Consider the following 15,948-nt stretch of genomic DNA (forward strand, 5'->3'; position numbering starts at 1 on the left):
ATTTAGGTCACGTTACCTATAATTCTTTTTGATAATACATTCTTTCTAATATTTGGCCTTTTCTTTGGCTTGAATTTTCTGTTTTTCAGGAAGACTGCAATGACATTATTTTAAAAACCGAGAGAGAAAATCGTCAGAAAGTATCAGGAGTTCTTCAGCGAATTATCTTGCTCTTCCGGGCCGCTTGTTGCTCCTGTCCTGCAGCACAGTGGTATATTTCACAGCTGAAGTGGGGAAGAAAAATCATGCAAAAAGTAAGCATTTAATTTAGCAATTAATTGTCTGCTTTCTGTCCTTTCTTGGTAAAGTACAAACTTGTCTATTTTTCCATTTGAAAGGAACATGCTGATTTTAAAGGGAATTAACAGCTGCTACCTGAAAATGTTTTTCAGATCACTTTAGGGTTGAGTATGTAACAGAGAGCATGGTACTTACCTCAGGTAAAGTGATTTTACTTCACAAAGCACAGAGCTCACTAATTTTTGCTTTACTCAAGTGTGTTTTGTTTGTGTAGAACCAAGCTTAGAATATATTGGTCAGTTTTTGGTGTATCAAGTCAGGCATTTTTAGATTACTGTGAGTGGCAGGTTGACTCACTACAGAAGGATGTGTGTGACTGTCTTACTTCAACCTCTCTGCACCTGCATTCAAGTAAAAAGCTACATTAGGAATAGACAAATAAATAGTTTTATTAATTTCATGGTTACATGGAGGCCTAAAGTTAGCAATGGAAACTGATCTGAAGTAGCAGCTGAAACACGAGGGATACATTTTTGCTTGTATCTCACTGTACTTCTGAATTACCATGCAAAGAAGAGTATTTTGTTTGCCATAGCTCACACTAAATATAATAGTTTAATTGAATTTTCAGACTTGTGATTTGAAGAAAAAGGAAAGCAAGCTTAAGGGAACTTTACTGATTTTGACAGTATTTGCAAAGGCTGTACATTTAGAAGTGATGCATTAAAATTTTTAACATATCCATTTTGATGTACAAAGAACTTTTGTTGATGCACATATCAATACATATAGTAATTGGCAAATCATATCAAAATAACTGATTGTTTGCATTCACTGTCTATAGATTCGAATGAAAGGATCTCTTCCTTCACTGAGCCCGTTCCCAGAGACTTTGCTTCGTTACTGCTATTTCCATACTGCATTCTGTTCATCTGCATCTTCCGGTGACCATCAACTTGATGATATTTCCTGTAAAATTTTAGGTCTGTATGGAATAAAATGATTAATTTATAGGTGAGGAAAGAATGCAAGTTCCACAGGTGCACAGAAACTCAAATCAGAATTATATTGCAGTGTGTGCAGAAGAACATTTTCTTTCTAGCTTTAATTTTTGCTGATTAACAGAACACTGAATCCAAAAGTTCCAGTGCTAGATTGTGTCATCCTCTATCTGTGGAGGATCTAGTGCCTGATGTAGTGATTGGCAACCCTGCATGTAACAGGGGGGTTGAAACTAGACAGTCTTGAAGGTCCCTTCCAAAGTAAGCCATTCTGTGATTTTATGGTACAAATCTGATGAATGTAAAAAAACAAACAAACAAACAAAAACCTCTAGAGTATTACTGTTAGAATAAATTTCTTTCTTCTAGCTGAAAATGTCAGGCTCTTTTATTTAAAGTCTCACCACATTGTATATTTTTTTTGTAGGTTGGTTCAGAGAGCTTTGTGCATTGTGTTGGATGTTTCACGTTCGTGAAAGATTATCTGACAGTTGCAGGCGGTACCAAGCTGCAAGGGAAAATGCAAACAAGCATAAGGTGGTTACATTATTAATGTAGTAGGGATAGATTTTGATTGCATACACTTGTAAGAAGAATACTACAGATTCGCTATAAATTTCTGTGAGGACTCTTACTTGCAAAGAAGGACAAAATTAACATGAAGTTACAATGTGCAGTAAGTACTTACTGCAGAATAGTATTGTATGTGTGAACTAAAACTTTTTTGTTTTTTCTGAAAGACTTTTGGTTGCTATTCAGGTAACAGAAGATAAACACTGCCAGAAGCACAGTGGTTTGTACACTTGCTGTCTAGTTAAAGTATTTTTTAAATTTACTTTTCTGCCGTAGTTAACTTATTTTGAGGGGTTCTGATCAATGTGTATTTGACATACAATCTTTCTGTGCATGAAGCAAGTTTTATGATAGAGGCCACGTCTTGGTGTTCAGAATAATGTAAAATATGAAAACTTCTTTCTGAGATTAAGGAAAAAAAGAAGGAAGCTACTGACATTAAAACATTTGCATATATACTATAATAATATGGATGTAAGTTTCTGTTGTATCTCTTAGCAACTCAGCTGTCATCGGCAGTTTACTTTCTTTTTAAAATAAATAAAAGAATTGCCTTCAGCAGAAAAATCAAGCACTGAATCAATAGGATGGCTCTCTTTCAAATAGTAGAATACTTTTTTTCTTGCAGTAGTGACAAAATAGATAGAAACCAGAGACAGATTGAAAATAAACTGATTCATTGTAAAAACTTGCTTTAATATCTTGCTCCCAAGGAAAAAGTTACTACCACCTTAAGTTACAGAAAAATGATTTACTACCTACAGTAGTAATTTAGTGTTTTTAATCAACTACAGTTACTCTAACCAAATTTTTAATTATTACTCCAAATGGATTGAAAATTGGTCTTCAGCACAATATGAATTTATTTATTTTTTAAAGGTGTCTTGTGTTTTTTAATATAAATTGTGGTCCACTACAATTTTAAACTGCTTCCTGCTTGTATGCATTTCTCTATGAAAGTTATGTTAGTTGATTAGTGATTATGTTAGTTGATTGTTAGTGATAGTATTATCCAGGAAAGAGTCACTGCAGTTTGCAGAGTGTGAATAACTTAATAGAAATATATTGTTTGTTTAAATTTGTGTTGATATACTTGCGTGTTTTTTTTAGGATCTTAAGAAGAACGAATATGATACTTCCACAGTTGAGTGTTGTCTGAATGCAGCAGAATGGGCTTGCAGAATGCTTCCTTTCTGCAGGTTCATGAATGTTGAAGAATTAATTCAAGATGTAATTCTGAGCCTGCTTGGAGAACTGCCACCAATTAAAAAGGTAGAAGAAATTAAAGCTAGGACAGAAGGAGTGGATGTTATCACAAATGCTTTTTCCCTTGTAAATGCTACTGATTAGGCTTTCTTATGGTGTAAGTTCTGTTGGAAATTCTCTGTTAGTTACTTTAAAAGAAACTTCGTTTTGTTCAGGTGGCAGAAATTTTTGTTAAAGCTTTTCCTAATCCTGAAGATGTACGGGTTCCACTAAGAGATAAATATAATGGTCTTCAGCAGCGACTCAGACATTGTACAGTTCAAGGTAACATGTATCCTTCCTCAAGAAATATTAAAAGAATGTTCTTCTTTATCTTGGTAGTTAACGACTTGTTGTAATCTCAGAGGGTTGTGTTCAACATTGCTGAGTCTAGTTGGAGACCTGTAGCTAAAGGTGTTCTACTGAGATCAGTACTGGGCATGGTCTTGTTTGACATGATTGCATGAAGGGATAGAATCCACCTCAGCAGGTTTGTGATACAAAGCAGGCTGAAGTGGATGATTCTCCAGAAATCTGTGCTGTCATTCACTGAGACCTGTATAGGTTGGAGAGTGTGGTGGAATGGAATCTCATGAGTTATAACAAGGTTAAGTTTTTTCCTCCACTTCGGGAGGAATAACTGTGCACATCAGTACAGGTTCCAGCTGGCCTGCTGGAAAGGATCTTTTCAGAAAAGGATTTAAGGGTCCTGGTGGACAGCAGGTTGGCCATGAACCAACACTGTGCCCTTGTGACCAGGAAGTTCAGTGGTATCTTGGGATGCATTAAAAAGAACATGATAAGCAGGTTAAGGAGGTGATTCTCCTCCTCTATACTGCCCTTTTGAAGCCACATCTGAAATACTTTGTTCATTTCTGGGCTCCGCAGAAAGAGCTCAAGAAAGAGAGGAGGCTACTGGATGGAGTCCAGCAGAGTGCTACAAAGATTATTGGGGGCCTGGAGCATCTCTGTTATGAGGAGATGCTAAAGGGACTGTTGAGCTTGGTGTGGATGTCTGGAAGAAGGGGTCAGGTTCTTTTTGGTGGTGCCCAGCAACAAAACAAGGGGTAGTGGGCACAAGCTGGAACAGAGGAAGTTCTGTCTGAATATGAGGAAGAACTCACTTTGAGGGTGACAGAAAGCTGGAATAAGCTGCCAAGAGAGGTGGTGAATTCTCCTCCAGAGAATCCACCTGGATGCTTTCCAGTGAAATCTACTCTAGTGAAACTGCTTTAGGTGGGGGTTGGATTAGATGATCTCCAGAGGTCCCACACCATCACTATAATTCTGTGATTCTTCTTTCATGCCTCTTGTAAAACAATTACAGTTTTCATTCAGACAATTTTAAGAGGATTTTGTGTCAAATTCATTATTTTATTTATAATATGTCTATGCCAATGACAGCACATAATGACTTCCAAGTTAATGGTTTTACTGACTTTATCGTATTTGCTATCACTTTTTTAAATGGCTACAGTTAGTAGTGATGTGAAATTTATATGTGTCTCAGTTTGAAACAGTAAATCAAAATTGAGAAATTTGCATTTAAAATTTCTTGTTTTTCTTTCCTTGAGCAGGTTCAGAAAGTGAAGAAAATATGTCTGTTGTCATACAGGCTATGGAAAAAGCTAGAATGAAGAACTTGAGACTTGTAATAAGGAATATAGGCCCTATAGAAATTAATGTTTGGGAGCCTGCAGAAGAAGGAGCAGATTATCAGGAGGAACAGTATTATGACAGAGTCTCACTAGGCACTAGTATAAGCAGAAGCACACTTACTGATCTTGGGAGTCCTCAATTGCATAGTGATGCTGAAACAGTAGATACAATTTCTGATGCTTTCACTGGTGAAGAAACAAGAGTTCAAACACCTCTACCTCAAAGGTATGAAAAAGGTGGCAGCAAAAAACTCTTAAGAAAAAGTATATAGTTGTCTGACTGTTCAAGTAACCTTTTCATCATATATGATAATTGTAACTTTGAGTAATTTATTAAATGAAAAACTACAAATTTTGTCAGATCTCAGAATTACTGATAGGAAAAGTCACAGAAAGTGACTGATACTGTTCTTGAAATGTAAATTATTATTACATCACACATGCACATACGATATTTCTGAGTCCTTTCTTTCCAAGAACTATGGATTTTATGTTTGATTTTTAATTTGCCACCTTAACATTGCACTAGTGTAAGTTTCTTTTTGTCAGTTTCCTATTTTTAACAGAAGAGAAAGAAGAGGAAGTAATGGTCCATTTATTTGTGTTCTGTGTAAATCTCCTTACTGTTGATTTTGGTGTTAACTCTTCATTTCTTGTCCAGCAAGGAAAATGAATATCAGAGACAAGGAGAAATCGGTAGCAAAAATGCTACCTGCAAGACAAAACCTCTTACTTGGAAAACAAAACATACGGAGAAAGCATATAGAAGGGACACACTGAATCAGTGTAATTTGCCTGTAGTTGGTGCGTGGGAATTTGAACGTGACGATGAAGAATATGTTAATTTCTTAGAGCTCTTTTTGAGCTATGTTCTTGAGAGAGATCTGATAAAATACAGTGACTCTGGAATTCCATTTCTTACCAGCTTTTCTGGACTTCTTCGAAAGCATGAATTAAACTCTCTCTTTTTTGATATTCATACAACACTAAAACGTCGACAAGCCAAAACAAGAAGCCGAAGTGTATTTAGAGCAGGGTCTTGCTATAAGGTCACCCCGGCATCCAACAATCCTGAAACAGTTTCTGTCCATAGTGTAAACATAAATGTTTTGGAAAATCCAAACATTGTACAGTCCACTGTGCAGTCAACAGGACCTTCTTTGCATAACTCAATCAAAGAACTTAAAGAAGGATTATTTGGTTTGAAACACAAGTCAATTTACAGATCTCAGAGTGACAGTCAAGGGGTAGCTGTTGCATCAGCAAGCCAGACTGTTCCTAAACATACTTCCTGTTCACTGCAAACTCTGGCAACTTCTAAACACGTGTACAAAACTGTTCATTTTCCTGATACTGTACCGGGAGAAGAACTATCAATAGAACTGAGGGGTAAATTTAGCAGTATTGCAAGATTACTTGAGTGGATGATTAGATGGTCTGATAAGAGACTGCTGTGTGGTTCCAAGAAGCAAGATTCCATAGAAGAAAGTCTTCCAACGATACATGTGAAGACATCAGCAGCTGCTGTCCTTACTTCCTTATGGCTCTTAGAACAGTTGTGGAGAGAGAGATCTCAAGCAGGGAGTGTAATATTTAAGGTAAGAAAGGGATGGAATAAGTATGAATTTATGCCAGCAAACAAAATTGTACACATCTTTTGCCTCATCGTTTTATTCTCTGTAAGAAATTGAGCATTGATCAATAATCTTTAAGTGAGGAGTTACTTGGAAAACAGATATTTTCCACAAATACCAGAATTCTGAGAAAACTTCAGTTGTAGATAAAAATCCTCTTCTAGAAGTCATATAACCATTAATCTTGTTATTGCAGTATTTGAGCAAATGCTTAGAAGTTATATCACTGTGTCTGTTTCTATTTGAAGAAAGCCAGAATCGGTGACAGAATATTGGAAAAGCAAGACAAATAATTAAAGAATGGTTTATCAAAGGAAACTTGAGTGCAAGTTTGTTTGTCCTTAGAGGAAAGTACAAATGCATTTTGTCTAAAGCTAGATGTGAATTTATGAAAAGTCAATATTGAATTTCCAACTAACACTGATAAAGATGGGGAAAATGTAGTAAAGGAGATTTGCCAGATGAACCAGGTACAGTGTTAACTTTATCTTATATTGGGGGTGGCAGGTCATTAATCTTCTTTAGAAAAGGCTACATTCAATCCTTTGGATGGAGAGGGTTATAGGGGTTTTTTTGTTTGTTTTTTTGTTTTTTACAGTCTTTTCTTACAGATCAAGAGAGATTTTGACTTGTGTAAGGTTTCCACGTTCTATTTTCTTACAAGTGCCATATTTATTTTAGTTAAAACTTACTGCCAGAGTACTAAGTGTGCTTCTAACTATGCATGATTACATAAGGCTTTTGCCTTTCATACAGTGATAATGTAGGGTAGGTCTGTTTTACTGGTGCTGAAACCAAATATTATTGTGTATCTTTCAGTGGAGAATATTGTTACATCAGTGACAAAGGAATCTTGAAACATCTGTTATTTCACAGTTCTTTTACATCATTCAATGGACCATTTGTTTATTAATGCAAAAGGGCAAAACTCAGACTCCATAGTTAACCGTAAATCCAGAATTTCCATTACAGAGAGAACTGTATGAACATAAGCATAAGCATACTGTATGAAATAGTATTTTTTTTTTTAAGTCTTGAGTATTTTTTTCTAAAACTGGTGTATTTTTTAATTATTAATAGAATCCAAGCAATCAGTGTCTGAAAGAGTTTTCATCTCCATCAGAAGCACAGCCTAGGACCAAGAAAGAATCTAGAGTAGATGAAGACACTTCAGCAAATCCTCCAGCTGATGTCCATAACGTAAAAGTCTATGACAACCTTTGTGAAAACAGCTTTGGGTAATTATTTTTTTAATCTGAGAACTCCAGTTGTTTGCCGTTCCCTAGTTGATCAACCTAACAAGATGAACAGTTCTGTTGTTATTACATGTTACATATGTGTGTGTATGTATGTATAATATATATATATGTGGTAAATTTTGAATTTAAATTCAAACTCATACTGAAATATAATGGCTACATGTAGTCTATTACATCACTTGAATTTATTCCTAAAAGAGAATAATTAGCTATTATATTCATTCTATTTGTACATAAGTTACTAATTTTGGTGGAAATGTTAAGACGATCTTTAATACTGTGATGTAGTTGCAGTTTTGTAAAAGATAATCCAAAATTTTGTACCTCATAGTATCACAGGATTGTGTCAGTCCTTCTCAAATCCACGACCAAATCTTTTATAAGAAATATTCAGAAGAACTTAATGTCTTCGGTGATTCTGTTCTGTGCTCCTTTTATTGGTCATAACATTTAGAAAAAAACTTTACTCTTTAAACATTATCAAGCACTAGTGCTGTTCTAAGGTGAAGTCTTGAATACTGTCATATAACTTGTTAACAAGACTTCACTCTATAGAACTTCTGTAATTGCTCTTAAGATAGAAAAATGAGACTAAGTGTCTTCCTTCCCTAGACACATATCTAGGTAGTCAACAAGGCTGTTGTCTCATGTGAGATGAAATGTACATAATTGTTTACACACTTAGAGATGTGGAAAAGGGGTTTCGATTTTTGATTTTATAAATATAGTTTTCTCAAATAACAAAGCCTATACAGTAAGAGAGAGAGCCTTCATTCTTTTCTTATGCTGGCATGATAGTTCTCAGTGCTTGTTGTTTTTTGCTGACTTTTTTGTTGTTTCTTTCATTTTTGCCCTGGATCCTTAATCTAGTTATGTTGATATATGTGTGTCAGAAAAAAAGGTGGAAAAGGGAGTAAATATGTTAATATTTATATCGTATATATATATAATATATATTGTATATATTTATATAATATATATCTTAATATCTTAAAAACTTTTAGAGGTGAAGATTTTGTATTCTGGTACTAGTATTTGAAGACACTGGTGTGTGTTTCCTATGAATTTTATTTTATTTTTTATAATAAAGGAAGTTTCTGTGAGGGAAATTCTTAGATTATTTTTGAAGTCATGGTGCAGTTTATGCCTTCCATTTTCTTTTTGGTGGGTCATATTTGTTTACATTTTTCTGAAGACCATCTGAAAGACTGTCTCATTAATGTCAGTACAATGTTGCCACTATTCCAAAAACTAGTATTTATCTCAGATTAAGTGAAATTCATAGAGAAAGTTTATATGATTATACCGCAGCAGTGTTTGTTGTGCAGTTAAACTTTAGCTTGCAATCTGAGAGTGACAGTATATTTAAATTAAGTCAAATACTTAAGTTATTTTTATTGTTAAATCTTTTTTTTAATTCCAATGATCAGATTGTCTACAAAATCAAAATATATTGATATGAAGGAAGTTAAATATGGAGATTGTTTTCTGCCTCATGTGTCTGAAGATCTTAATAAAGCGCAGACATTTCTTCAGGAGGAGTCAGATATAACATCACAGAGTGAAGGTTTGATTTTATGCTGTACTCTTTTGTTGTTGTCTGACATAGCAAACATAGCAAATGTGAGCTTTGCCAAAGTATTATTATATATTCCTTGCATGCCACATCAGTAGTAATAGCACAAACTTAAGAATTTACTGGGTGATGTCTCAGTCCTGTTTTTTTCCCAGGGAAAAAGTGGATTAATGTGAACCAGCTGACGTAAAACAGGTAACAGTGCTGTATGTTGTATAGCTTTGAGTTAGAATAATTTTGTTTGTTTTTGTAGAGTTTTTTGAGGAACCATTTGAAACTCCAAAGGGCTCCACTAGTTCTGTCAAGATCAAGCCTGGAAAGGCAAGTTACAATCTTGCATAGAGAATTTCTTAGTGTAATTAAGAAATTGAGGTCTTGGTGAAATTTTTTCCCTACTTAAATCAATAATAAAAATCGTAAGTATTTAAACAGTAGTGAAGTGAGGTCTTCTCTAAACACTTTTCTGAACTGCTCCAGGGTTTATAAAACTTAGTGTTTCTGCCTATGTACACAGATATATAATTATGTTGCATAACAAGTTGTGTAACACTCTGTATAAATATATACTATTGTGTACGCACAGATATGTAGAAAACTTATGTAGACTAAAAAAAAATGTCAACAACAAATGGTCTTCTGGTGAATAGAATTTTATAGCTATTTTGTTTACAATAGCTAGCTGCATTAACAACTTATTTCCTAAAAAACGTGTGCTGACTGGACACTGTCTCAGGGTGACTCAGTAATGAATGACTCTTGTAAGTTGTTTGATTGCTTGCTTACCTGCTTTTAAATTAAATGTATAAAGATGCATTATTTGTTGAGGTCTGATGAGTCATTTTTGATCTGTAAATAAGCTGTGTTCTCATGCATTATCTTCAGAGACAGGTCTTTGAAATTGGCTAAGGACTATTATGAAGAAGTTTAGTACTCCTGTAGTACTCTGGATTCAGTGCTGTTAATAGAATTAGAACCAGTAAAAGAATTGTGATCTTCAGCTTCCCACTGTGTATTACTGCATATTACTACAGTGAATCTGTGGCATGTGTGAGGTCCTGGATTTGTTTCAGTTTCTTAGTTTCTGAGTAGCTTGTATAAATAAAGTTTGTTTCACCGCTTTCATCCTTAACAGGAAGTGTGAGATTAGCAGAATTCATTTTCGGGGTACTGTATATGGATGCAAATTTGAAAATAGAAAAAAATAATAATGAACTTAATAATTAATGAAAAATATGTTTGACTTGGGCTAGTATAATAATAATTTATACAAGAAGAAGGGGAATATAAAATTTACAAGTTCAAACACATCTTTTTATATTGCAGCACATCTCCAATACAGTTGTAGATGATTCACAAGAAGACCAAGAAATGAAAAAAGCAAAGGAAAGAAAGGCTGAACCGAATGTGTAAGAGACCTTTTATTTTAATTCACCTTTGACTTTGTTTAAAAACATTTTAAATAGTTCTAATTATGGTATTCAGTTAAATCTGAATGGGTTCTTACTGTTTGTAGCAACAAACTCATAGACTGGAACAAAATTTCAGTCATGTTCTATTCCACATGAATAGGCACTTCACATACACGAGGTGCTGCGTGGATGAATGGTTGGTTTAGTAATGAACAGATAATAGAGGTGTGGTTTTTGGTAAGGGCTAGTATTTTCTTTCTTGTTGAAGTATGTAACTGGAGAATAACTGGGAAGTCTTTCAGATAGAAAATTCTTCTTCCATCTCTGAAATTGGAGCAGTATCTTCAGATAAATTCCAGGGGGAAATTTAGCTGTTTAACAACAGTTAAGAAGAAAGAGATGAAAATGATTATAGGTCATAAATTCATTATCTTGGAGGGAGGGAGGGAGATGTTTTACACGACTTAAATTCAAGTAATTTACATTGGGATCATATTAACTGTATTGCTTATTGTATTTTCTCTTCTTTTAACTGCTCAGATCAGGCTTTTTTTGCCTGCTGTTGTAAACAGACAGAATTCTTTGCATGCTTTTGTTTGATTCAGTTACTGATTGCTAGGGAGACAAAGCATTGTCAGTATTTGCCAGCTCAAATTGCAGCGTAATACAATAATCAAAGCAATGCAGATCAGTATAGTTCTGATAGTTCCCTAGTTCCCTAGGCAGGCCATTCCACTGCCTGACCACTCTTTCAGAGAAAAAATGTTTCCTCAGATCTAATCTAAATCTTCCCCAGCGCAACTTGTGGCCATTCCCTCTCATCCTGTCATTATTTATCAGGGAGAAGAGGCCCACCCCCTCCTCACCACAACCCCCCTTCAGGAAGTGGTAGAGTGCAATAAGGTCTCCTCTGAGCCTCCTCTTCTCCAGACTAAACAATCCCAGCTCCCTCAGCCGCTCCTCATAAGACTTGTGCTCCAGACCCCTCACCAGTTTTGTTGCCCTTCTCTGAACACGCTCCAGGGCCTCAATGTCCTTCTTGTAGTGAGGGGCCCAAAACTGAACACAGTACTCGAGGTGCGGCCGTACCAGAGCTGAGTACAGGGGGATGATCACCTCCCTGCTCCTGCTGGCTACACTATTTCTAATACAGGCCAGGATGCTGTTGGCCTTCTTGGCCACCTGGGCACACTGCCGGCTCATGTTAAGCCGAGCATCAACCAACAGCCCCAGGTCCTTTTCCTCTATACATTCTTCAAGCTATTCTGCCCCAAGCCTATAGCATTGCATGGGGTTATTGTGGCCAAAGTGCAGGACCCGGCACTTGGTCTTATTAAACCTCATCCCATTGAGCTCAGCCCAGCTGTTCAGCCTATCCAAATCCCTCTGAAGGGCCTCCCTACCCTCAGGCAGATTGACACATCCTCCCAACTTGGTGTCATCTGCAAACTTACTGAGGGTACACTCAATTCCCTCATCTAGGTCATCAATAAAGATATTAAACAAGATGGGCCCCAAAACTGACCCTTGGGGGACACCACTCATAACAGGACGCCAGCTGGACTTAACTCCATTCACCACTACCCTCTGGGCATGGCCCTCCAGCCAGTTCTCCACCCAGAGAAGAGTGAACCTGTCCACACCACGGGCTGCCAGTTTCCTCAGGAGAATACTGTGGGAGACCATGTCAAAGGCCTTGCTGAAGTCCAGGTAGACTACATCAACAGCCTTTCCCTCATCTACCTGTTTGGTCACCCAGTCATAGAAGGAGATGAGGTTGGAGAAGCACGACCTGCCTTTGGTGAACCCGTGCTGGCTGGGTCTGATCCCCTTGTTGCCATGGACGTGTCGTGTGATCTCCCTCAAGATCATCTGCTCCATAACTTTCCCTGATACCGAGGTCAGGCTGACAGGCCTGTAGTTCCCCGGGTCTTCCTTACAGCCTTTCTTGTAGATGAGGCTTGCCGATGTGACTCCCCAATCTTGTGGGACCTCTCCAGATAACCAGGAATGCTGATAGATGGCAGAAAGTGGCTCGGCAATCACCTCTGCCAGCTCCCTCAGCACCCTTGGGTGGATCCCATCTGGTCCCATGGACTTGTGGCAGTTCAGATGGAGGAGAAGATCTCTGACCATCTCTGCCTGGATCACAGGGGGTGCATTATGCGCCCCGTCCCGGACTTCCAGGTCAGGGCAAGTACCCTGTGGACAACTGCTCTGTCTATTAAAGACAGATGTGAAGAAAGCATTGAGAACCTCAGCCTTTTCCTTATCATCTCTGGTTACATTCTCTCCTTTACTCGACGAGGCAGGGAAATTTTCCTTAGTTTTTCTCTCGCTGTTAATATATTTGTAAAAGGGTTTCCTGTTCTCCTTTACAGCAGTAGCCAGTCTAAGTTCAAGCTGGGCTTTAGCATTTCTAACTTTCTGCCTGTAAATCTTGGCCAGTTCTCTGTAGTCTCCCCAAGCAGTCTGTCCCATCTTCCAGAGGACATAGACTCTTCTTTTCTCTCGGAGTCTCAACAAAAGTTCCCGGTTCATCCACACTGGTCTTTTTCTCCTTTGGCTCGACTTACGGGACTCCAGGACAGCCTGCTCCTGTGCCTTTAAGATTTCCATCTTGAGGAGCATCCAGGCTTCCTGGACCCCTTTGCCCCTCAGGAGCAAGTCCCAAGGGACCCTTGCAACAAGTGTCCTGAACAGGTCAAAGTCTGCCCTCCGGAAGTCCAAGGTAGTAGTTTTGCTAGTCACCCTCTTGACGTCACCCACAATAGCAAACTCCACCATTTCATGGTCACTCTGGCCAAGACAATCTCCAACCTTCACATCTCCCACCAGTCCTTCCCTGTTAGTGAAAAGTAGGCCTAGCAAGGCATCTCCCCTGGTAGGCTCTTGCACCAGCTGTGTCAGGAAGCAATCATCCACACATTCTAGAAATCTCCAGGACTGCTTCCTCTGCGCAGTATTATATTTCCAGCATATGTCAGGGAAGTTGAAGTCCCGCATGAGAACGAGTGCTGGCCATCGTGCAGCATCTACGAGTTGTTTATAGAACACCTTGTCTATTTCTTCATCCTGACTAGGTGGTCTGTAACAGACCCCCACCACAATGTCACTCCTAAAGTCTATCCCCCTGATCCTTATCCATAGGGACTCTACTTTATCATTTCCAACCTCAAGCTCTTCAACATCAAAACACTCTTTGATATAGAGAGCTATGCCACCACCCTTTCTTCCCTGTCTATCCCTTCTGAAGAGCTTGTAGCCATCAATCCCAGTATTCCAGTCATGGGAGAGGTCCCACCATGTTTCTGTAATAGCCACAAGGTCATAGTTAGCCTGCCTCACAATGGCTTCAAGCTCTTCTTGTTTATTGCCCATGCTGCGTGCATTGGTATAGATGCACTTCAGCTGAGACATCTGCCTCGCCCTTTTCTCCAGCACAGCCTCCTTAGGCTCTTTACTGGTGAGCCCTGTTTTATCCCCTTCCTCCGTCACAGCTAGTTTAAAGCTCTCTCAATGAGTCCAGCTAGCTCCTGTGCTAGGATTCGTTTCGCCCTTTGAGATAGGTGCATCCCATCAACAGATAACAGGCCAGGAGCCGAGTAAACTGCCCCGTGGTCAAAAAACCCAAAGTGTCTGTCTCTACACCAACCTCTCAGCCAATTATTCATCACCTGTGTTTTCCTAGCCCTTTCTGTGTCCTTCACCGCCCCAGAAGGTATGGAAGCAAACACCACTTGTGCTCCCACCCCTTGAACTAATCACCCTAATCCCCTGAAATCTCTCTTCATAGTTCGCAGACTTCTCTGAGATATTTCATTGCAGTCTGCCTGAACTACGAGTAACGGGTAGTAGTCGGTGGGATGTATCAAGTCCGGGAGTCTTCTAGCAATGTCCCTGATCCGAGCCCCAGGGAGACAGCACACTTCCCTGCGGTTTGGGTCTGGTCTGCAAATGGGGCCCTCAGTTCCCTTTAGAAGGGAGCCACCCACTACGATCACCTTCCTTTCTTTCTTAGTAGTAGCAGTCTCAATGCACGGAGTTGACTGCCTTGCCATTGGTGACCTCCTGCAGGAATCTTCCTGCACTTCACCCCTTATCTTCAACATCCAATGCTGCTAATCTATTGCTTAGGGGTATCTGGGGACACTGGGGAGGCAGAGGGGGAGATTGCCCACGGTACCGAGCAGGGACTCTCTGTCAGCCCTCCCTATCCCTCAGATATCCCCCTTCTGCCCTACGGGGACAGGTCAGGGAGTCCACCACCAACTGCGGGGGATCTCCCCGGTGCCTTTCTCTCTGGCGCTCTAGGGAGCTACTCCACCAGTCAGTCTCCTGCTCACAGTCCCTGATGGCCCTCAGTCTCTCAACCTCCTCTTTTAGTTCAGCCACCATGCTAAGCAGATCTTCCACCTGCTCACACCTTGCACAGGAGAACTGCTTAGCACTCTCATCCAGCAGTAGCAGGCTCTGGCACTCCTTGCAACCAGAGACCTGTGTAGCCACACGCTTCTAGGCAGACCTTCTGTCTGGGTCGCCACAGCCTTTTTAAGGCAAGCGCTCTGTCTTGTAGAGACCATGGCACAAAAAAGAATAAAAACAAATAAATGAAAAATTGAAAGTAAATAAATAAATAATAGTTTATAATAATATATAGATAGATATGAATTGTAATAACTTAAAAATAAATAAATAATTATAAAATATATATATATATAAAAAAAACACAAGCAAACAAACAGTGGGTAGTGACACTTCGCTGGCCTCCTTGAGCCCTATTCAGCTGAGGGGTGTGGGCGAGGGCGCTGAAACCCTGGCAACGCCTACGCCTCGTTAACGCCTCGTTAACCTCTCGCAAGAACAGCCTACGGGACTGTCCGCTCTCACTTGGTTCTGGAGAGACTGGAACCTCCCGAAAACCCGCCCTGTACCTCAGTCAGCCACTGCAGCTCCGGCTGTGCCGATTTCAAAGCAGTTGATCACGAGGACTGAGTGATACTTCCGGGTTCTGACCGTTTTAAATCCCCCGCCGTTTCCCTGGCAACGCCTACGCCACTACAGCCTCTTGCGAGAGAGAGCTGCCGGGATCTGTCGGAACTAGCTGCTCTCACTCGGTTCCCGAGAGACAGGAACCTCCCGAAAACCCGCCCTATACCTCAATCAGCCACTGCAGCTCCGGCTGTGGGACTGTGTGTCAGGGACTGGCTGGCTGTCAGCAGGTGGTGAGTTGCTGGTAGTGGGACATCCAAATTAGAAAGAAAAGTTATAAGAATTACCCTACTATAAAAAGTTGTTTGGAAAATAAAGGTCTTTCTAAAACACTTAAGTACTACTATTGTTCAGCAGTCAC

The 15,948-nt window shown here is 39.2% G+C and overlaps 1 protein-coding gene across 1 annotated transcript in view; it reads left to right on the forward strand.

The window, feature by feature from the left end:
• CPLANE1 (ciliogenesis and planar polarity effector complex subunit 1) overlaps positions 1-15,948 on the forward strand; it is a 61,639-nt gene that overhangs the window by 19,989 nt on the left and 25,702 nt on the right. Inside the window, exons 19-29 of the mRNA XM_065740136.1 lie at positions 90-254; positions 1,085-1,223; positions 1,669-1,778; positions 2,925-3,086; positions 3,236-3,344; positions 4,637-4,943; positions 5,379-6,315; positions 7,432-7,589; positions 9,041-9,177; positions 9,440-9,507; positions 10,510-10,592. Coding sequence (XP_065596208.1) covers positions 90-254; positions 1,085-1,223; positions 1,669-1,778; positions 2,925-3,086; positions 3,236-3,344; positions 4,637-4,943; positions 5,379-6,315; positions 7,432-7,589; positions 9,041-9,177; positions 9,440-9,507; positions 10,510-10,592 — 2,375 coding nt within the window. The remainder of the gene's footprint in view (positions 1-89; positions 255-1,084; positions 1,224-1,668; positions 1,779-2,924; positions 3,087-3,235; positions 3,345-4,636; positions 4,944-5,378; positions 6,316-7,431; positions 7,590-9,040; positions 9,178-9,439; positions 9,508-10,509; positions 10,593-15,948) is intronic.

The sequence above is a fragment of the Cyrtonyx montezumae genome, unplaced genomic scaffold, assembly GCF_038088225.1.
Source record: "Cyrtonyx montezumae isolate F1298 unplaced genomic scaffold, pur_monq_1.0 scaffold_25, whole genome shotgun sequence".
In the NCBI taxonomy this organism is placed as follows: Eukaryota; Metazoa; Chordata; class Aves; order Galliformes; family Odontophoridae; genus Cyrtonyx; species Cyrtonyx montezumae.